At 50.5% G+C, this 22,688-nt stretch overlaps 2 protein-coding genes across 2 annotated transcripts in view; both read right to left on the bottom strand.

Moving 5' to 3' along the window:
- The window catches only part of tmem88a (transmembrane protein 88 a), a gene marked incomplete at its 3' end in the record, with an annotated part of 2,152 nt that extends 2,114 nt beyond the window's left edge, over nucleotides 1-38 (bottom strand). The window contains exon 1 of the mRNA XM_084450128.1: nucleotides 1-38. This exon is cut by the window's left edge and continues 318 nt beyond it.
- A 2,070-nt stretch (nucleotides 39-2,108) lies between these two features.
- Nucleotides 2,109-19,509, bottom strand: LOC311318941 (uncharacterized protein). Its single transcript, XM_084450376.1, has 21 exons — nucleotides 19,398-19,509; nucleotides 15,600-15,690; nucleotides 15,187-15,310; nucleotides 14,802-14,879; nucleotides 14,389-14,611; nucleotides 12,875-13,180; nucleotides 12,367-12,766; nucleotides 10,297-12,021; nucleotides 9,957-10,161; nucleotides 9,582-9,708; nucleotides 9,386-9,491; nucleotides 8,748-8,953; nucleotides 8,061-8,332; nucleotides 7,893-7,961; nucleotides 7,648-7,796; nucleotides 6,815-6,929; nucleotides 6,484-6,671; nucleotides 6,071-6,212; nucleotides 5,796-5,922; nucleotides 3,879-4,049; nucleotides 2,109-3,776 (listed from the first exon to the last, which is right to left on the bottom strand). Exons 3-21 carry the CDS (start codon nucleotides 15,303-15,305, stop codon nucleotides 3,753-3,755), a joined length of 4,752 nt encoding a protein of 1,583 aa, XP_084306502.1. The 5' UTR covers nucleotides 15,306-15,310; nucleotides 15,600-15,690; nucleotides 19,398-19,509; the 3' UTR covers nucleotides 2,109-3,752.
- Nucleotides 19,510-22,688: the final 3,179 nt, after the last annotated feature.

Genomic DNA, 22,688 nt, shown 5'->3' with positions numbered 1-22,688 from the left:
TCACTGTGAGTGAAAGAGTGAGTCATGCGCCAGGGCTGCCTTCCTGCTCTCTCCTGTTCTTCCTGCCGTGCAGTTTCCTTAACTCCAGTCTGGTGTGTGTGTGTGTGTGTGTGTCTGTGGACTGCCGTGGTGCTGGTGGGTACGAGGAGCCAGCTGGGCTGTGTTAGGGGATGGTGCTGGTATTTGGGAAGGGCGGGGGCACACTGGGGGGATTACTCTGATAACCCTGGGACCCGGTGGGGAGTGGGGGCCTGGGTGGGGGCTGGGGGTTGTCACCGTAGAGGGGAGAGAATGTTTATTTTGACAGATTAAAGGAGTCAGGGGGTGTTACCCAAACTCAAGCAAACACGGTATAACTACCGACCACCACTTCTGTGGTTTCAGCCACTTGATTAAAACTGAAAATGTCTCCGTCATGTAGAATGTACCAGAGAAAGCAAAAAGGAGAGATGATAATGCTCTAATTCAATAAAAACTTCTAAGCTGCTGCTAAGCTGCGTCAGCGATATATACTCGGCCAAAGTGAAGAGCTGATGTCATGGAATCAACTGTTCTTAACCCATTTTTGCACAGCACTTTCTAGGGAGACAGAATACGCTTTTATTTAACATGTGCTACGTACTGTTCACACGTGACACAGGATTGGACTGGGTTCTTACATAACACTGATGATCTTTACAGTACATTACATCCATTACACTCTTATCTGAAGATCAGTGAGTGTGGGAGATGCTATGGGAGTGAGCGCACTACACAGAGATAAGGCCCAGCATACCCTGGAATACAGTCTACAGACTGACCAACCACAGGGCTCCGTAGAAGGTAGGGTGCAGAGCCATTTGAGACGGCGCGGTTGTTTTTAAGGTTGTTTTAGGGTCAAGAATGAAAGGGGATTGGCACTTGCCCTCCTGATGAAAAACAGAACACAGGGTTGAGAAAACAGAGACGTGGATGGGAGAGACGGGAGTAGCGTGGGGGGAGGAGTAAAGGATGACTGACCTGATAACGGACTGGAGGGGTTCAGTTCAAAGAGTGAACATTTTGTAATTTGACGTCGTTTCTCTTTTTTCCACTCCAGTCTGTTTGTTGACTTGTTTCTTCCAGAGGCAGATATGTTCTCTCTGGAGAGAAGCAGGAGAGACTGGATGGAGGGAGATGAGGAGAAGAAAGAGAGTGATAAAACAGCTTTTGGCACCGCGGCAGCGAGTGAAGGAATGCAGTCCAGAGAGGGAAATCCTGAGAGGCCTGAAAGAGAGATGGCATGTGAAGAGTGTGTACATGTGTGCGTACCAGAGTGAGTGTGTGTGCGTGTGTGTACCAGGGTGTGTGTGTGTGTGTGTGTACCAGGTTGTGTGTGTGTGTGTGTGTGTGTGTGTGTGTGTGCGTGTGCGCGTGTACATGTGTATGTTGAGAGGTCCAGAGGTTTGCTAGCTGAGGAGGGAAGCCTGTTTTCCTGTCCTTGGAACCAGGATATCCGCTGCTCCAAGCATAGGTCTGGGATGAGGTGTCCCTGCATCCTATTGAAAGAAGAGCTCTAGTGTTCCCATGGTGTTCCCATGCTCCATGAACCTCCGGCTCTTTAGCTGACACAACAGGACACAGGCAACACCAGGTCAGCTTGGAGAGAGAGGAAGGCAAATCATGTTGTCTGTAACACCCCGACAGTATCTCTAACTGGAATGATGCGCATTCAAGTCATTCATCAGACACTAAACCAAACAAAATCACGCACATTTTGTGTGCAATTAAGGACATTCTGAGGTCTGTTTACCTAAAAAAAATCAAAGTGTAGGAAATGAGAATTGATATGACAGGAATAATTGGGAGCGCACATTATCAGGGGACCAGGAGTGGGGTAGATCCAAAAGTTAAGAATAGTGCAGCCGTTGCAGTATTTAAATAACTTATCAGCTAAGATACTGACTGTGTGTGAATACATGAAAATATCTTGTATATTTTCACAATATCACTGTAGCAAGGACACTGATGGCATGAGACCATCACCGAGAAAATAAAGGAACAAGATACATTCTCAAAGAATTTATCAAAACATTTTATTTACTTTATCAATAGTCACAATAATGTCACAGAAAAATCACAGAGTGTTTAAGACAGGTCTGGCTCAGGTTCTATGTGAGTTCTTTTTTGAAACAGTGCAGCAGAACTAAAAAACAGTCAGAGGAAGAAGAGAAATACTACATCCTTCAAATAATACTTGTGACAGGACACAAAACAAATGGAACCGTGACCCCACTAAACATCCCTAAAAGTCTATTTTCAAAAGGGTCTAGAACTACAGCTAATGCTAATGTGCATCATAAAATCACAAATGCCTCACAATTTATGAATTGTATACAATGCAAAAAAGTTCAAAAATGTATTGTGTTTTAATCTGTAAGATACAGTACAAAGACATCATTCCATTCATTTACCAGTATGTGTACTGACGCGGTACTAAGCACCAACCTGTCGGTTTCACTTATATTCATTTACTTATTTTCATACATCATTTATGCACAGTTAGTTTGAATGAGGGGGTGGTGAGGCAGGGGGGGTTCAGCACCGTGAAAATCAAACCTCCCCCTGGTTGCACTTCCCTATCAACACATTATGACCATAGGAAACTTTAAAAATATCTGGCGGCCCCTAAACAAGGGGAGAACCATCAATATGCAATAAATATATTTAAGAAAAACAAACATATACAGTATAAATAAAGTCACGATTTACAATTCATTATCTCTGTAATTCAGAAAAGAAGACAACAAAACAGAGGTATAAAAACCTGGGAGACGTTCCCGTTGCCGTAACAAAAAATGTCAATAGGGCGTATCATAGCAATCCCCTCTCTCTACCAAAGATGAATCTCTCTCTACCAAAGATAATTCAGGAGTATGCAAAAACTCAATTCACAATATACACTCCTAGATTTCCAACTAAGAATGAAACCAGATTAGTCCTCTATAAACCCGTATTTCAGAGAAATTGAAAATATTTCTTAAATCAATATTCCTAATGCGTGAGAAAGCATTTGTATGTTTGATTTTCTAATTATCTTTCATCTAAATACAGTTCACAAGGCCAATGTGGTGTACTTCTAGGCTGGTAAAACATTTGAAAAATCTACATCAGAATAAATAAAACTGAAATAGCACCCCAAAGATTATACAGACTGGAATTACAAATGTCAAGAGTTTACCTGAATACCAAACAAAACCAGAACCAACACAATGCCATAGAGACGACAGATCAGCTACTTTGCTAGTGAAGTGTTTCCCCTGCTGTTGCCGTGCCAACACGGCATATTCATGGACAGAATAACTAGATTGGTTTAAAAAAGTTCTACTCGATTTGCATAAAAGTACCTGAATTAATACAAATAACCGGCTACTTGACGCTTCTGAATCACAGCAGTTTCCGTTGTACATAATAACCTGGTTTCCAGTGCTAACAATGTTCACATTTTCTGCAGATGTCTGACATGTTTTTCATGAGTACCAGTCTAGTCATTCTATCTCAAGACACAAGTCCAATCAGCAGCTGGTAGGTGGGGAAGACAACAGGGAGCTGGAGTTTTATTGGCTGACGGCCGAGTTCTTATTGTGATGTAAACAATATTGAGTAAACATGATTGGCTGTTCAGCGTGTGTTAGCAGTAGTAGACTTCCGTGAAGATGAGGTTGTGGTGCCGATGAGAGGGAGTTTTGGTTATGGCTGTTCAACAACAGGACTCACTTAACAGAGAGGACTCCTCACTTAGAACAGGACGACGCAGCCTGAGAGAAGAGCAGAGTCAGAGAGAACGGGTGATAAATTGGACACACTCCTCAGAAACTAATAGCAATGTTTGTTTAAGTGTGTGTGTGTGTGTGACTGACCAGGGTGAAGCTGTCGTAGGTCTTCATCAGATCCTCCATGCGGTACTGCTCCAGCACCACCACTCCTGCCATCCCCGGGCTCCTGAGACGAGCGCAGTCCTCACAGTGCACCACGTAGGTCTTCCTGCTGCTGCTCTCGCTACTCACAAACAGCAGATTGAACACCTCCAACTGCATTCCACACACACACACAGACACACACACACACACACACACACAAGCACTTAACACAGGTCTGGGCCATTGCATCTACATCACACTGCTGCAGTGATGACTGGCTTGTGGAAAAGGGTTTTTTATCACAGAGGCCAAGGAATCTAAAATGAAGGGACATTATGTCACTGTGTGGGGCGTGTCTGCAGGTGTATTAGAAGTGCCAAGTGCGAAAACGTTCAGGTCGGCCGTCCTTGAAGTGAATGGGATCTCCATCTCCTCGTTTACGACTTGTCATTTCAACAGGTTCTATTTTGTGGAGCTCCGCCCCAAAGGGAAAGCTCCTTATAGGCTTATCCAATCGTAGCTAAAAACACACACACACCTGCGACCTATCGGAACAGTTGCCCCACTATTTAAGGGATCCAAACCCACTCATCTACTCCGACTTTCAGCTCGCAACGACTGAAGAAGCAATAAGAATGAGAAGATGACGAGCCAGCTACTCACCGACGAGCTAGCAGGGTTCCTCAGGGTTCTGCAGCCAATGCTGCCTAGTGTTCCTGAGAACAGCGGCAACCCTCAACAACGACGTGAGACATCCCCTCTGCTTCAGGTGTATGGGTCCACAGCACGCCAACGCCGTCTCCCGACTGCCAGACCTGCGCTAGGCCCGTGAAGAAGCTTCGCTGGGCACACTTCTTCCACTATCTACCGCCTCAAGTGGCTTTCGGTCAAGACTGCTTTGCTCCTCACTTTGACGTGTGGCAGGCGGGTCAGGGGTTTGTGCTCGCTGACCGTACAGACTCATGATGGGAGTAAGGCTGTACTGCGCACAGACCCTTCTTTCATGCCGAAAGTGGTTCAGAGCCCCCAAAAACCTAAAGCGCTCCCAAAAACTAATTAAATATGAGTAAAGTCTCTCTGGGATTCTTTCTGTGTCTATTTACCTTCCGTTTTGAATTCAAACTATCGTGTAATCCGTTCTGGTTTGTAGAACTTATATTTCTGTCTGTGAGTCGGCAGGTGGAGTAACACACAATTAGATCTGTCTAGAGCCAGCCTGGAGCCAGTGCTTGTCAATGTCAACAAAGTGCGAGCAAGAGTGACATAAATATAGGTCCTCAAACCAGAATGGATTACACGATAGTTTGAATTCAGAACGGATGGTAAGTAGACACAAAAGAATCCCAGAGAGACTTTGCTCATATTTAATTAATTTATGGGTGCACTTTGGGTTTTTGGGGGTGTTTTTTGGACAGGCTAACGTGACTTAATTGTGTTGCACTAGCATTAGCCACCAGTGGAAATTGGAACGACCCAAAGCTATCTACAGCATGGAATTAACTGAAAATGATCTCAATCAGTCAAAAACATCATAGGTAAGTCGAAAATGAGGCCCTAGTTCAAAAATTCCAGAATATCCCTTTAAATAGGGGGTTATCTGTTCTGATAGGTCGCAGGACGGGATATCCGCCCGTTTTTTCCCCAACTTCCTTCAACAAAATTTCCGCACCTGAATACCAGATGTAGTAGACAATCCGCAACGGAAGTCGACTCGTCTGGCCTGCGAGACTACCGAGGAGATGGTAATAACATTCACGTCATTGATGGCCGACCTGAAAGTTTTCACACTTGGCACAACCAATATGCATGCACACGATACACAGTGACATAATGTCCCTTCCTTTCTTTAGATTCCTTGTCAGAGACCAAAACAGCCATATTCTTCCATAGGCTCAGTGACTAGTGCTGGGGCCTTACGTCACACTCGTTGCAGTAGTAGGCCGGCTCATCCTTCACTCGGTTCTGGTAGGAAATCTTCTTTCCTGACGCCACCAGCTGTTCCCTCAGAATCTGGATGTGCTTAATGGACTGGAGAAGACAGTGTCTGGGGGAGGGAGGGTGGAGGGAGGGGGAGAGAGAGAGAGAGAGAGACAGAGAGAATTGGGGAGAGAGTTAGATAACTGATGAATCACATCTGTCCAAGGCATCTAGACGACTTCACACCCACACCTTCCCTCACACTCAGAGCTCACTTGATCATCTTGAAGGTGTCTTGGTCGGTGATCTTGATGGTGCGGGCCACATTCCAGGACACGTGGATCATGGGAACGATGGACTTGACCTTCTTGACTTCGTTCCACTCGAAGCGCTCCAGGGCCAGCTGATACTGGTACGCTGCAGCGGCACAGAGGACACACACACACACACACACACACACACACACTGAACAAACAGCGCCAAAGACAGACAAGCAGTCTTATAACTAAACAGTGCTTGTAATTTTAGATTTTTCTCATTCATATCAATACCTAAGATTTGGAAAATCATGTTTGTTTTGCCACTTGAAGCATAATACTCTTGCTACTAGTGGGGCTGATCCAACTACACACTCATCACACTCTCTCCTCTACGTGACTCCCCCTGCTGGACATGTAGAGTAACTCACAGTTGAGCGGGCCCACATTCCACGCAATGTTGTTGCACCAGCCCACGGCCTGGACCCAGTGCACGGTCCCGGCGTTGATCCACACCAGGTCTCCGGGCCGTTGGATGAAGCGGCACACAGGGATTTTGGAGCGGTACAGGTCCTCCAGAACCGGCCACCATGAGCCCGTCAGATAGTCCACTCCATGTCTGAGGGACGGGAGAGAGGGAAATCACATGGCTGCTGGTTCAAATCCCTAGTGTCTGCTGCACACACACAAACACACACACACACACACACACACACACACACACACACACACACACACACACACACTATACTCTTCACTCACTTCTCACAAAAGTTGTTGATGGCCTCCCAGTAGTGCTCATGGACAGCGAACCACTCACAGTCTCCAGGCCCGATGTTGATGTTCACAGAACAAAAGTTGTTGTTTTCCTGGTGGCCTGAGAAGTAAGTAAGTGAAGTTTACTTAATATAGCACCTCTCATAGACACAGTCACAAAATGTCTTTACAGAACTTTACAGAATTAAAAAATTAAAAACACAAAGAACATCAGATACCAGTACAAGAGAGAGACAGGACATAAATATAAAATTACAGACATACACAAATGCCTGTCTAAACAGATGACTCTTTAGCTGCTTTTTAAAAATGTCCACAGAGGGCGAAGCTCTTAAATCCTATGGAAGGGCATTCTATAAGTTTGTCGCCCTTTTGTCTTGAACCCAGTGCGGGGGACAACCAATAGGCCCTGATCGGACGACCTCAGTGACCTGCAGGCCCTGATCGGAGGACCTCAGTGACCTGCAGGCAGGGTGGAGAACATTACTGATATATGCAGGCGCCTGAGCTCTGTGTATGTGATCACAAGGAACTTGAGCTGGATCCTAAAACTAACAGGAAGTTAGTGTAAGTAGCTTAATATAGGGGTGATATGACATGACCTCCTGGACCTGGACCAAAAGCCTGGCCGAGGAATTTTGGACCAATTGTAGACGGTCCAGGGATGATTGACTGAGGCAGGTGCAGAGTGAGTGATGATCAAAGGTGTGAATAATCACACACACACACACACTAGTCAATGCATCAGCATAAGCTAAAAATAAGGTAACCACACACACACGCATGACGTGCACACACACACACACACACACACTGACCTGGTGTGCGGCTGCCAGGGACCTTCATATACAGCTGGACGGTGTTCATGCCCAGGATGGTGTGACCCACGTGACTCAGCATGTTTCCGCTGGACGCCACGCGCATGAAGGCTGGGAGCTTCAACAGTTCCTGCAGCTGTGGCTTCCACCTACAGTAACACACACACATGCGCGCGCCACACACACACACACACACATTTGAGAACTGAAAATGCAATTCATAAATTTTGAATGGTGGTGCTTACCTCTTTGGATCGGAGAGGTCAATGTTGGTACCAAATTTGATGATCTTTCCCACTGTCTTCTGCTCCGGGCTGTGGAGACAGGGGGACATTATAGTGTTAGTGTCTTTATTCATGTCCTGTTTACCGTATCATCAGCAGTGAGTCGAGATGCGAGCAGTGTGCGCTAACCTGAGCGTGGTGGGCGTGGCGGGGCTTGCTTTACTGGTGGCAGGGGTGGGGCTTGTTTTAGCAGAGGCCAGGGAGGGGCTTGATTTGCCGGAAGCAGGGGCGGGGCTTTCTTTACTGGCAGGGGTGGGACTTGCTTTAGCAGTGGGAGGGGCTTGGCTTTCTTTCGTGGGGCCAGAGGAGGGGCTTATTTTAGCGGTGGTGAGGACAGGGCTGGCCGGTGAGTCGGACTTGGTCTGTTCTTCCTGCTCCTCATCCTCACTGTCTTTCTCCTCCTGTGGACGCACCATCAACAGAGCATTATGAACAGGTTCTGGCCTAAAGAGGAGAAATGTGGGGACATGGTAGATTTTGTGCGTCTACTGTAAGTGTGTGTGTGTGTGTGTGTTCATTGTCTGTGATAATTGGAAGTCTTCAGATATGAAGAAGACGTTGCTTCCTGTATCCTTAGACTGTCTGATAAGTCATGTAATGTATGGCAGTCAGTGAGTGTCCAATGCCTCCACATCTATTATTGTTTGTGTTCAAGATTTTGTTGATTGTAAATAAAGTCATTCAAATGTGTGTGTGCGCGTGCTGTAAGTGTGTGTGTGTGTGTGGGTGTGCGCGTGCTGTAAGTGTGTGTGTGTGTGTGGGTGTGCGCGTGCTGTAAGTGTGTGTGTGTGTGTGTGTGTGTGTAGAACAGTGTACCTGCAGGCTCTCCTGGAAGCTGGAAGCCTGGTACTGGGCGTACTTGGCGATGGTTGTGTGTGCGCGGCTGCTCTCGCAGGGCCAGGTCTGGGTCGAACCACTGGCGTCCCAGTTCTCATCGGCAGGCTGCTGCACCTGGGTCCTCACCTCCACGGCGTGCTCAGCGTTGGCCTCCACCAGGGACTTGGTAGAGAACAGCCCCAGGTCTGAGGGGGCAAGTGGTGGGGGGGGGGGGGGGGACAGTGGGAGATGACGGTCAGTCAAGAAAAATTGTATATGACATTTGGATGTGTGTGAGTCTGGCGGTTATCAGAAATAGCTAGTTATAGAAATATATGGGACTAGGTTCGGTGTTCAACATACACTTTGATTTTACGCCGTCTCATAATTATGTGATTCACATGCATAAAACATCACCACAATGCAGGAAAAAGTCTCTGAAATTCAAACTTGTCTGACTGGGGGAGACAATCCCCCCCCCCCAAGCTGGATCCTCATGTCATCCTTTTGTCTCTCCAGGTAAAACTTGATACTGTAAATCTGCTACTGGTGTGAGTGTTTGTGTGTGTGTGTGTGTGTGTGTGTGTGTATGCGCCTGCAGGAGATTATGCTATACATGGCGAGGTGTGTGGACGTACTAAGACGCAGGGAGCCAGCCAGGCCCCTGATGACGGTGACAGGGTTCTTGGGGTCAGTACAGAACTGCAGGAGCACAGGAGAGAATGCGTCTCTCTTACTCTCCAACTGGAAAAGACACAACGAGAGAGACATTACATCTACTGTACAGTACTCTGCTCTTAGACATCTGTGTGTGTGGTGTCTGTGAGGACTCACATAGATGCTGGGTGTGGGGGGGTTGAGCTTCTCTCGTGGGATGGGGGTGTCGGTAGTAAGGTTCGGTTTGACGGAGAAGGCTGGGAGCAGGTAGGACTCCCTGTACTTCCCCTTAATGTTCAACCCCCTGGACAGAGACACAAGAGCAAGGGCAAAAGAACAGAATGAACACAATATCTTATCGACACTCTCCGAAAAAAGGCTTCTAAATGGGTTCTTTAGTTATCCCTGTAGGCCAAGGGAACCCTTTGAAATATCCTTTAAAAACCTTTTTTGGTTCCTGGTAGAACTGTGAAATGGTTTCACTTTCATCCTTTGCTTGATGAAATTGTTCTATTTATTTTGAGGGGGGGGTGGGGTGTAATGACTACTCACTTGCAGGCCCTGATGACCTCGCTGGCGGCGTGTTTGATGGTGATCTCTGACAGGGGGATCCTGCGCTCCTCCACCTCCGAGGCCATGAAGGTCTCCCTGTCTCCGCTTTCCACCTTGATCAAACGGATCTTCAGCTCCTTGCCCAGGGACAAGGCCTTCAGCTTGAGGAAGTCGGCTGGGGCCAGCGGGCATGGGGCCCTCCTCGCTGGGGAAGAGGGGAGCGGGGAGGAGGAGGAGGAAGAGGAGGAGGAGGGGGAGGAGGAGGAGGAGGGGGAGGTTGAGGTCCTGGTTCTGGTGTCTGTGTTGCTGGCTAGGGTGGACGTCTTGTTTTCAGACTCACAGCCGCCCTCCTCTTTCCTGTCTTCGGCGTGCTCCTTCTCTTCCTGTCCCCGGGCGTCGTCGCTCTGCGGCTTGAGGTTCCTCTCGGCCGGCGGGCTCTTCCTGCTCTCCCCGTGCTTCTTAGCGGAGCTGTCCAAGGACGGCGACAGCGCGGACGCGGCAGCTGCCGATTTCCTTTCTGTCCCCTCCTCTTGTTTTTTTCTCGCTCGTCTTCCAGACCTGTGATGATTAGCGCCGACGCTACCGTCCTCGCTACCGTCCTCTTCTTTTCTCCTCTTGCTCTTCCCCTCCCCCTCCTGGTTCCCCTCCCTCAGCACCGGCGCCCTCTTCTCGTCCGTCCGCCCGCGCGCCTCCGTCCGCCTGGCCGTCCTGTCCTGCTTGGGGCCGGCCGGCAGCAGGTCATCCAGGGAGCCCGGGTGCGTGGTGGTCAGTCTCAGCTCGGCGCTCAGAGACCCATCCAACAGGGACGACTCGGCCTTCTCAGACAGAGGCTCCACTCCGCGGCTCCTCTCCTTCCTCCTCTCTCTCTCCGCTTCCTTGCGGCTCCGCGTCGGACCCCCGGCGTCGGCGGGCGGCGGCCGGTGGTCCGCCGGAGGGCGGGGCTCGGAGGGCGGGTCCGAGGAAGCGCAAGCGGGCGTTTCGGGCCGGTCAGCGGGTCTGGGGGGCGTGTTGGAGTCGGAGGAGGAGGGGGAGGAGCTTCGCTGCTCCTGACAGTGGATCTCGGGGCCCAGCGCTAAGGAGGAGGAGTACTTCACTCCTCCCAGGGTGTTGGGAGGGGGGCGCCCGAACGGCCCGCCCCGATACGTGTACCTCTGGCCCCCCAGGAACGAGGCTAGAGATTTAAAGACATCCGCCACACCCGTCTGGTGGAGGTGGGGTCGGCGTGGGGGCAAGGAGCCGGGGCTGACGGTGCCCGTCTCCTCCTCCTCTTCTTCCTCCTCTTCCTCACCGACTCCGCCGGGCACTTCGGGCAAGCCATAGAGCTTCGCCAGGTCGCTGTGGCGGTAGTCGGCGCCCCTCCCCTCGGCGGTGGCGCCCCGGGCCGTGACGTCGACCCTCTCCAAGTCCGGGGCGACGGGGGGCGAGGGGGGCGGGCTGTGGGTGGGGCTGGGCTGCAGGACCGGCCTCCTCAGCACCCCCTCGACCTCCGCCTCCGCCTCGTCCTCGCTCAGCGCCGACGCCGGGGAGCCCTGCCAGCTGAGCACAGGAGGGCTGGCGGGGGGGTTGTCTTCCAGCTCCAGCAGGCTGCCCAACCCCGCCGCTGGCTGCAGATCCGGCGCCCGCAGGACCCCCCCGTCCGCATGGCGCCGCCCCCCACCCGTCGCCTCGTTCCCCACTGGCCCCTCTGAGCCGGGGCGAGCGGGAACCGCGAGCGCTCGGGGGGACAGGGAAGGGAGAGCGGCGTTCCTGTCCGTCCCGCGGTCGGAGGAGGCCGGAGGGGCGAGCCTGCTGGAGGCGCTACCGGAGGGCTGAGGGCGGGCTGCCGGTGGCGGGCTCTTGACCGGGGGTCCGGCGGCGGGTTTGGCTGGTCCGCCCTCCTCTGAGCCTCTGTGTTTGGCGACGTGAGACGGGGGCTGACCGGGATGGCGGGCCGGCGGCCGGGGGTCCGAAGGCTTTGCAGCCGCCACGCGGTCATGTGACGTTCTCTCCCTGTGTCTGTGTTTGCTTGACGTTGGCGGTGTGCGCGGTGCGCGCTGTGGCACGTGTGCGGGAAGGACTGGCTTCCCTAGCCTTCCGCCGGGGGGGGACTGAAGCTTCTCCTGACTCGCCTCGGCCTCCCCCGCCGGTGAGGGAGGCGGGGGCGCTCTGCGAGAGGACGCTGACCTTCCCTTCTTTCCCTTCTCCATCTTTCTACTCCGCATCAGGCTCTCTTTCCTTTTCTCTGCCTTCCTTACTACCTCTCTGTTCTTCAGCCTGTCGACCTTCTCCCACTCTTCCTCCCCTTTCCTCTTTTTCTTCTTCTTCATGCTGTCCATCCTTTGCTCTCCTTTTTCCTTCCTCCTTTTCCTCTCCTCCAGCTTCCTCTCTGTCCTCAGCGTCCCCTCCTCTCTGCCTGCTTTCCTCTTCGTACCTTTGTGTTTGCGTTCTTGAGGCTCCCTCCCAGACTCCGGCCTGTTGACCGTGGGTCTGGGGGAGAGGTCCGTCTGCGGGGCCCTGGGGCTGACCCCTGCTCTCTGAGCCCATGGGTCAAGTCCCGGGGGCGAGGCGGAGGCGGGCGGACCGCACTGGGGGGTCTGTGGCGCCGGGCGGTGGGGTGTGGCAGTGCCGGCGCCAGGGTTCTTCTGAGGACAGGGCGCTGGGTCTTTTCTCCCACTGGGATGGACGGGAGTGGACGGGCTCGGGGGGCGCGGGGTGACGGGGACGGCGGAGACTCTGTCTCTGGGGATACTGCGACGCGTCGGGTCCGGCCCCGAGGCCCGGGAGGGGGTCGGGTCCCTCGACTCTACCCACACACTGGCGCACTGATGTTCCTGGGGGGGAGAAGACAACGCGCAAACAAAACATGTTTATGAGCGTCTCAACAAGATCAGCGCTAAGTATCTCCCCTGAAAAATGAGTTTGTGCCCTCCCGTCCTCACCGTGCCGTGCCGGCCGTGGCGGCCCTGCGTTCCCCGCCCCTCCTGTGGGCGCGGCTGGTGGCTATGCTGAGGTACGGAGGAAGGGGGGCCTGTGTGACGCTGGTGGGGCTGGTTGTTGTGGTGGCTGTAAGGCACAGCGGTGTGGTCTGCTGGTAAGGAGGTGGGCTTCCCCTCCACCCCCCCTCTGGCTCCAGGCTGGTGCTCGGTTGGTTGGGAGTGGCGGGCGTGGGAAGGCGGGGTCAGGGGTCGACCTGCAGGCCTAGTGGAATAGAGCCCCGGTCCCAGTGCTGCCTGTTTGGAAGATTCCTGCAAAAATTCAGAGGGGAGGTTGAAAGATGAGTTGAGGCAAGTCGTTTTGGAAAAATCTTCTTTGGATGGTAATATTTCTGACTACAAAGATTCATTGTAATAATAAAGATTATTGTATTTCTTTTCCTAAACTCTGTTTTGTGTGGTGTGTAATCTCAGCCTTCTAACATCTGATGATGGACCAGACCGTTTCAAAAAAAAAAAAAGGTGGTGGCAGTACTATCTCCGAACCCAGAAATTGTCTCCACCCCCCTCTTCGGAGTAGTTTGGTTAATTACATTAGTTGAGTACTCTCCACTCCTGCATCCCTCCTCAGTACATCCACCAACAGACGTGTATCTGCGGAACTGGCTGGATGTATGGAAGACCGAGGTGATTGACGACCTAATATACTAGTTACTGACCGGTCTCTCTGCTGGGGAGGCCTTGTCTGCATGGACTCGGGGAGCGGCTCTGTCGTATGGAGGGTTCCACGTGCTTTGTTTGGGTGGGGGGTGGTGGGGGGGCTGGCCTGGACCGGGTAAATGCTTTGATCCACGATGAGAGGACTGCAAAGAGAAGAACGCATTAGAGAGACGGAGGGAAACGGAGTGTAACCATCTCTACCAGGAGATGGCGCTGCAAAATATATCCCAGGGAAGCAAAGATTAGCTGGGGTTGATATTGGCTATGTGACCTGACCTGCTCAGGACCAGAGCTCCTGCTCCTCTTGGCGGGACACTCATCCCTGGGGGGTGGGGGGTGCTGGTGGGAAGGGCTGCGGTGTGCAGGGTGGTCTCGGTGGTGGTGGTGGGGGGCGGGGCGTTTCCACGGTCCGGGTCCGTGGTCTATCCCTCTGGACGGGAGGCCCCTGGAGCGGACAGAGGGGGCCCATCTGCTGTCTGCTGGGGAAGGCGGCCTCCTGGGACGATGGTGCTGGTGAGGGCCCCCATTCTGAGAGAGAGAGAGAGAGAGAGAGAGAGAGAGAGAGAGGGAGAGAGAGGGAGAGAAATCAGAATCAGACAGAGATAGACAGAGATAGAGAGAGAGAGAGAGAGAAATCAGAATCAGACAGAGATAGACAGAGAGAGAGAGAGAGGGAGAGAGAAATCAGAATCAGACAGAGATAGACAGAGAGAGAGAGAGAATCGTCGACATTCACCAACATGAGACTTGTCATTCTACTTGAGTTTTAGCTAATGATAGTTTTGTCCTGTCGCTCTCACCCTGGGAGGCTGGTTGGCGTAGGTGTCCCAGGTACTGAAGGGCTCCCCTGGTCCTACCTGGTACCCACTTTGGCCGCGGGTGCCATGGTACTGAAACGACCGTGGTGAGTTGTGGTGCCATCCTTGGTTCTCATAAGCCTGGTCCTTGTGGTCCCAAGGCCTGGGCGGTCTCTGTCCACTCGGAGGACACTTTCCCTGGGCATGATAGGGTGGTCTGTCCACCCTACGCTCAAGGCACAGACCAGAGACTACATGAGGGGATTCTGCAGTAACATTTCAAGGTGACTCTTAACAGAGAGGAGATATGGATTTGCGAAGGAAAATGTGTTAAAGGGGTAGTTCAGAATGTTAGACATAAAGCCTAATTTTCGACTTAATAGTCGGAACTACCCCCATCGAGACCTTTTACTCACCTGTCATAAACCCTGTATAAATGCTTGAGTCCAGTCATGTGAACTGGGGGTGGATGTTGATTAATTACTCCATGGCACCTGCTGTACAGAAATAAGGGTTATGATTGGCTGAGCACACACTACAGTGCAGTAAGCAGGTTTATGATTGGCTGAGCACAGACTACAGTGCAGTAAGCAGGGTTATGATTGGCTGAGCACAGACTACAGTGCAGTAAACAGGTTTATGATTGGCTGAGCAGACTGCAGTGCAGTAAGCAGGTTTATGATTGGCTGAGCACAGACTACAGTGGAGTAAGCAGGGTTGTGACTCGCTCAGCGCTTGCCTACACCTGAGGTAACTGGGTAGTTGGTAGTTGCTTCAGTAGAAACAGTAGCAGTGGTGCACCTGTTGGGAGGGCCCCAGGGGCGACTGTTCATGGGGGCCCATGGTGATCTGCTGGGCCCTCCGGCAGGGTAGGAGTCCCGAGTATTACGCCCGGAGTACTGCTCTGCTGGGTGATACATCCAGCCTGGGCGGGAAACACAAATACACATGCTTAGGTCACATTACACACAAGGTCACATAACACACAAGGTCACATAACACACAAGGTCACATAACACGCAAGCTAAGTTTCACATAACATGCACTAGTACAGTAGTAACAGCAACCATCAGGAGGATGTGGGAACATTATACATGACGTTGAACATGAACATAATGTACCTGAACACGTATTTGACGTTAAGACACACACACACACACACACACACACACACACACACACACACACACACACACACCCACTCTGATACTCACCAGTCTTGGTCTATGTCTGTGAAGCCCTCCAATACAGACCAGAGGGCAACACAGGTCTACCAGTCCCTGTGTCCCTCTGTCCTTTGTCAACCTAACGAGAGTGAGAGAGAGAGAGAGGGAGGGAGAGGAGAGGGAGGGAGTCAGACATTGAAAGTACAAGCATCTCCTGCACCTTTATCCTATATTTATTCTCACCTCCTTCTGCTTCTCTACTCTGTCGCTCCGCCCCCCACCACACACACACCCTCCTGAGAACCGTTAGCAGGCCGTTAATCACAGAGCAGCCATGCAGCGCTGCTGCCTGCTTCCACACCCCTCTGACCACCTGCATCCCACAGTCCCCGCAGCCGGTGGCCAGCCGCTGATGAAGACACCGGGGACCGTGACAGTCCCTCACCGGCCACTCTGCTCTGCTGATGAGAACACGGGCCGACAGGAGGGAACTGTGGACGAAAAAATATGGGCAGCGCTGATCAGCTATTCCTATATTTGGATGTGCGCATGTGTGCGCAGAGAGAGAGAGAGAGAGAGAGAGAGAGAGAGAGAGAGAGAGAGAGAGAGAGAGAAAGAGATGCTTTGGCAATGTAACTATGTTTCCCATGCCAACAAAGCCCTTTGAATTGAATTGAGAGAGAGAGATGAAGAGAGAGAGAGAGAGAGAGAGAGAGGGAGAAAGAGAGAGAGATGCCGCCCAGCCTTTAGGCTATACAGTGATATGCACTTAGACACGTATTCAGTGAAGACCCTCGTGTGTTTGTGTTTCGAGCGTGCTAGCACTGCAGGTCTATCTATCTCTTCTACTAAGTGGTATGCAAATGAGCCTTGGTGGTGAGGATCTGTGCAGGCTGGTGCTGCGGCAGAGCCGTGGTGTAAACTAGGCCAGGCCTGCCGAGCCGTGTCTCTGACCTACCTTTGAATCACTCTTCTGTCTCTCTGCTAATCCCCAGCACAGGGCCGCCGCCATATTCCACACACCAAACAAGTGATGGAACCTGCTACTCTGAATTCACTGACAGCACAACTTTGAAATAGCGCTCTACTGTACGTGTACCCATGTGCACACACAGCAGATCTCCTGTGCTGGTTTGAGTGAACTGGCAGGAGATTTCATTTCATTTCAAACCTTTTATTTATACTTGTGAAGCACTGATGTTTCCCTCATTTAGAGAGATGACGAGTTTACAATGAGACACAATCAACAAAACGAATGCAATGTACAATACTAATTAAAAACAGTTACACGTTCTTAAGAACATAAGTCTAGAGCCATGGACTTAAACTCTGTGACTGAAGGAAGGACCTCAAGCTAAGTCTGTTGTAAGTATAAGGAGCATCATGGAAAAGAGCAGCCCTTCCAAGTTCAGAATGCACTCGAGGAACCCTGAAAACAAGCCAATCGTTTGATCGGGTCTGGTCCTGTAGGTGCCAAGGCTCCAGTCCAACAGAGACGAGATGGTGGAAGTTACCAATAATGCCTTTGAAAATACCAGTGAGAGTAACATCTTAGAGAAAGAGATTGCCAGCCCACCTTATGATAAAGAACACTAAGTAAGTGTCATATCTGTCACCCGTAATAAATCTCAGGGTGGAGTGGTAGTGGAGATGGGGCAAGTCACGGTGAGAAACCCACACACACACATGCATGCACACACGTGTGTGTGTGTGTGTTGGAATAAAGTCACAACAGAAATAAACACAGGACTTAATCGACTTAACCAAACTATTCTGACCCAGGGGGACAGACAACAAGCGGCCATTGTGCAGATCAGTGTTCAGTCAGGGACACTAGTGAGCCCCCTTCTTACCCCCCCCCCCCCAGCCCCCCCTTTCCCCCGCAACCCCCATCTCTCTCTTTCTATGCATTTGATTTTGCTGAATGGACAATTGCTCTTTGAACAGAGGGGTGACAGAACAGGAGGGGGGGGGGGGCGGGCTGTGAGAAAGTGATGCTCTGTCTCCATGTCTGCTCACCCGGCCACCACTGGATAATAAACACTTTACTTCCCCATAGTAAGCAGATCCATAGCGCTGCTGTAGATATGATAGGGTTAGCAAGGTTTCAACAACCCTGTCATCGTCTTTCCATTCTTTACTAGATCTTAATACCTTGTCAGTCCCACCTAGCACCTACAGATGTGTCTCCCCAGACTACCTGCCTGCCCAGCTGTAATGCTGTGTTCACACCGGGCGCGGCGAGAAAATTCGCGCCGCCCAGTTCAATCTCCAATCTCGGGATCAATGGGTCGCCTTGCGAATCCTCCACAGAAAGTAAAAAAAAATGTAACTTTTGCGAATGTCGCCGCGCGGTGAATCCTGGCCGCCGTGCGGTGAATCCTGGCCGCCGCGCCGCCGAGTTCGGCGATTCGCTCCGCCCGTGCCGCCCGCCGGCCAGTTCGCGCGACTTGTATTGACTTTCTATGTAAACTCACCGCGCCGCAGGAACAATTTGCGCCTGGTGTGAACACAGCATAATGTACTCCTGTCTACAGTACCTGCCTATCTTTAGAGAGCCCATATGTACAGTAGGCCTCCAGGCTGCCAAGGGCCTTTAATGAATTAGGCCAAAAGGGAGGGAGGGAAGATGATAGAGGGGCCTCAAGGGGGGGGTAACACGATACTAGTCCTGAGTGTGTGTGTGTGTGTGCATACGGTTTGTGTGTGTGTGTGTGTCCACATGGACTACAGTATGTCAGCACACAGGAAATCTGTCTAATTCAGTTGGTTGTAAGTGTGAGTGTGTAACTAGGTGAGTAACCAGATTGCTTTACATCCTCTGTTTCCACACGCCCAGAGTAGAGTTTACCTTACTCCTACTATACATTCATTAATACAGTATTTCTACACACTAAACAATCTGTAGAAACACACACACACTCACTCACATGTATGCACACGCACGCACATACACACACACACACACACACACACACCAACATTAAAAATATGCATTAAAGATGTATCCAGATTGAACAGACAGTGTGGTCACTTCTAACCCCTCTGTGTCTGTCTAATACCCACTTGGTGACTCAAACCCCACAGACTCCCGGAGCACTGGCCACTGAGGCTCTGAGGCAGCCTGGTCACTGATCACAGTCTAGAACGCCTCCATGTCCAGCATGGAAGAGGGAGAGAGAGAGAGTGGGAGAGAAAGAGAGAGTGGGAGAGAAAGAGAGAGTGAGAGAGAGAGAGAGTGGGAGAGAAAGAGAGAGTGGGAGAGAGAGGGAGAGAGAGAGAGAGGAGGGAGAGAGAGAGAGGGAGAGAAAGAGAGTGGGAGAGAAAGAGAGAGGGAGAGAAAGAGAGAGTGGGAGAGAAAGAGAGAGTGGGAGAGAGAGAGAGTGGGAGAGAGAGAGGGAGAGAAAGAGAGAGTGGGAGAGAAAGAGAGAGTGGGAGAGAGAAAGAGAGAGTGGGAGAGAGAGAGAGAGAGAGAGAGAGAGAGAGAGAGAGGGACAGAAAGAATGCAGAGGGACAACTGTATAACTTTGCAGCTGGGTGAGAGGAGGAAGGGGATGTCTTCACATTTCTTCTTCGCCAAGACAAAGAGAGACAGCAGTCTATCTGCTCTATCTGACCATGGCCCCTTCACTCTCCACACTCCTGAGTTCTGGCATCAGAGAAACAGCATTTTTGACACCAATGAGACCTGTGTCTTCATCTATGACTGTCTCTTTTCCCAAGGAAACCTATGTCTTGTGTATTAGTTTATCTCAAAGACACTTAACTTGTCTCCAGGGCAACCTCTCTAATCCCGATACTGTGTGTGTGTGTGTGTGTGTGCGCGAGCGCGTGTGTGTTTATTACCTCAGAATGTGTGGGGGAGACAGGCTCTGTGGTCCAACTTCTGGGAGGGTGCCACTCAGAAAGAGAGAGACGGCAGCCCAATACGGCCTCCCTTTCACCCGTCGTCCGTCCACTCCCTCTGTTAGCCAGCAAACCATCACACACACACACACACACACACACACACACGAGTGAGAGAGAGAGAGAGGGAGGAGAGATACCACTGTCAGGTTGGCAACAGATGCAATGGACATGAATGGTTTAAGTGAAAGAAAAGGAGGCAGACATCTTTATTCCATTATTCCTTTTAATGCGCCTGTCTTGTCCTCCCTGCACCCTTTCTTTCCTTTCTCTCTCTCTCTCTGTCACACTTTATTCTCTCCCATTTCTCCCCTCAGACAAAGAAAGGGAAGGAAGGGCTCAGTGAGAGGGAGAGAGAAAGAGAGAGAGAGAGAGAAGAGTGAGGATGGCCCACCCCCTCTGACTAGCCACTCGGCTTACAATGTATTTTTTGCCTTCCTCCGAGACCCCTCCCCTATCCCGTCGTCATTACTTTTGCTCCAGCCCAAATTTCAACAACACTCACTCCTCTCTTTAAACCTCTTACACTCCCCCCACCCTCCCTCCATCTCTCACTCTCTCCACGTGTCGGCCTATCGCTCTTTGTCTCTCTCTCTCTCTCTCTCTCTATATATATATATTATATTGTGTGTATATATATATATATATATATATATATATATATATATATATAAATGTGTATATATATATACTGTATATATCTTACACACTGTGTCCTTGTATCCTTGGCAACCAATAATAATTTACTCCAGAGCCAAGAGGAAGACACTGCTTTACTGAGATACATTTTTTTCTCTGACAGAGAGCTGCGACTGACAACCTAGAATTCCTGCTATGTATGTGTGTGTGTGTGTGCGTGCGCGCACATGCATGCTTGTACATGTGTGTGCACACTACACTAGATTGTAAGCAAATGATCGCATAAGACAGGTTTGCATCCCCTCAGGCAAACAGGTCGTTCCTCAATTACAGGATCATGTGAGTGTGTCGAGTGATTCTGTGCTGGAGTGTATAGTACATTATGTACTGTGATGTACAGCCCTCCAAATACGACACATGCAATATTATAAATACTGACAACCTCAATGTAATATCCTATTACAGCCTAAATCAAATCGTCTGTCCCCTTAACAAAGGCACGAGTTCAGCTGCTTGCTTTCGGGTTGAGCGAGAAGACAATGTCTGGAATAGCCTCATATCGATAAAGAATCTCTTTTTACCATCTTCTTAGGAAATAGTTCTGTGCTGCCTTCATTCAGCTGCAGCCCTGCGCCTCTCCCTGCTGGAGTTAGAACACCGTGTTCTCAATGTGCCTGGCACTCATCAAGCTAGTCTCAGCCACAGTCCTCCTCTCCTTTCTCTCGTCAGGTGCTGTGGCCCGTGGAGTGAGAACGCCCCTCCCACCTTCTCTCCTCCAGAGGAATTCTTGGAGAGCAAGAAGCAGAGCATCCTGCAGGCTCACCTCACCGACTCATCCGCAATGCTCCCGACTAGACAACGCCACACTGAGCAGAACCGTGTCAGCTCTGAATGCGACACAGACCTGTCATCTTCCAAATGTCCCCCGTTGGGTGTTTTAAATAACCATTAACAAAGTACGATAAAAATAAAAACAACCTCACAATAAATCATCTCAAACGGATCCAACCAAGACAAATCTACTGTCTTAAGAGCATCGCATCGCAAGGCTGTGAAAAAAAGAACAGGCATGGAGACAGCATGGCTGACAAGGGGGAAGCGTTGCTTTATGCTGCCACACGCTGAACACACCAATACCTCACACTGATACCGATACACACTGAACACACCGATATCTCACACTCACTCACTCAGTCTGTCTGTCTGCCTGTCTGTCTGTCTGTCTGTCTGCCTGTCTGAAGCAGCCTGTCTGTGGCATGGTAACATGCAGATGTGCAGCCATCTCTGGACTCTGTTAGTGGATCAGTGGAGTCCGTCTCTTCCACAGAGGTCATTAAGCTGCTCCGATAGAAGGCAGCTGTGTGTGTGGCGTGTGTCAGGAAGCATGCTGATCCTATCTCATAGGGGGGATGGGCTGCAGCAGAAAGAGAGAGAGAGAGAGAGAGAGAGAGAGAAGGATGGGAGGGGAAGAGGGACAGACCTAGCCAGATCAATGTCACATAGCACAGCACAGCACTACTACACAGGCAAAGACGTTACAGTGAATGTACAGTATGTAAATCAAGCCTGGCTATAGGCATGAGTGATGGAATATCTGACCTGAGCTGGCTCCTGCCAGGAACAAGATTAATATAAATTGTATTTCTAAAAATAACTTTTAACACCCCCACAGCTCACCCCCCCCCCCTCTACATCTCTTTCTCCCTCTCCAAAATGGAGGCTTCTCCCTCTGCATGCTCCATAGAGCACATCGCTCCGAGAGTACTGGAATGTACCAATGCAGGGTTTGAGGAGGGCAGGGGTTCTTTCTTATGAACAATACCGGCAGGCCAAAAAGAATAGCGGTGTGTCTGTGTGAGTTTGTGTGTGCGTGTGCAATCTTGAAGTGTGAAAGAGAGTGTATCTGGGCGAGAACGCACAGAGCCCTGGTTGTCATGGTGATCATCAGTTGGCACGTGCAAGCGCAGAGCCGGTGCGGGGTGATAAGTGTCACAGCGGGGGGGGGGGGGGGGGGTGTCTGACACTCCACCAGACAGCCGCTGTCGCCATGACCTCTCACCCCTTACTCCTGAATGCTGCCCACCCCTGACCCTTTCGGCACAAAGCAAACATTTACCAGCAGATCCCTTTAATGAAACATAACACACACTCCAGCTCACAACACACCGTCCACCTGGAACCTATTTGGGAGAAAAGCAGACAGCTGGTCTGTGAGCTCAACGTTGACTTTATAATAGAATCAGCATGGTCAAGTGGTTCAGTGAACTACTCTATGATCAGCAGGGGCCTGGTTAAGGAATCCAACCATGTGCCCATGCTCTGTGTGTGTCTGTATACCAACATTTTTAATTTTTTTATTTGACATTTATTTAATAACCAGATAAAAATCAAGAACCAATTCTCAGTTTCAATGATGACCTGGCCAAGAGGCCTCGGCAAGAATAAATACGTACAAACATACAGAAATACGGTCAACACAGAACAATATATGTGCATATAATTACATATACATATAATACATGTGAACGGCAAAGACAGTAACGAATGCATTGCAATGTCTACTAACAACCTTAGATGCACTCTACTGTCTTC

The sequence above is a fragment of the Borostomias antarcticus genome (assembly GCF_949987555.1).
Source record: "Borostomias antarcticus genome assembly, chromosome: 15".
Lineage (NCBI taxonomy): Eukaryota > Metazoa > Chordata > Actinopteri > Stomiiformes > Stomiidae > Borostomias > Borostomias antarcticus.
Note: the sequence above shows the minus strand (reverse complement) of the source record. Positions and strands in the feature narration are given on the sequence as shown.

Excerpts from the sequence above, each read along its gene's own strand:
- LOC311318941 (XM_084450376.1), bottom strand. The coding sequence starts at position 15,305 with ATGTATCACCCAGCAGAGCAGTACTCCGGGCGTAATACTCGGGACTCC. Across the intron at positions 14,612-14,801 it reads TTATACAGGGTTTATGACAG|GGTGGACAGACCACCCTATC; the intron begins GTGAGTAAAAGG and ends CCTTGAGCGTAG. Across the intron at positions 7,962-8,060 it reads GCCACGCCCACCACGCTCAG|CCCGGAGCAGAAGACAGTGG; the intron begins GTTAGCGCACAC and ends CTGTCTCCACAG.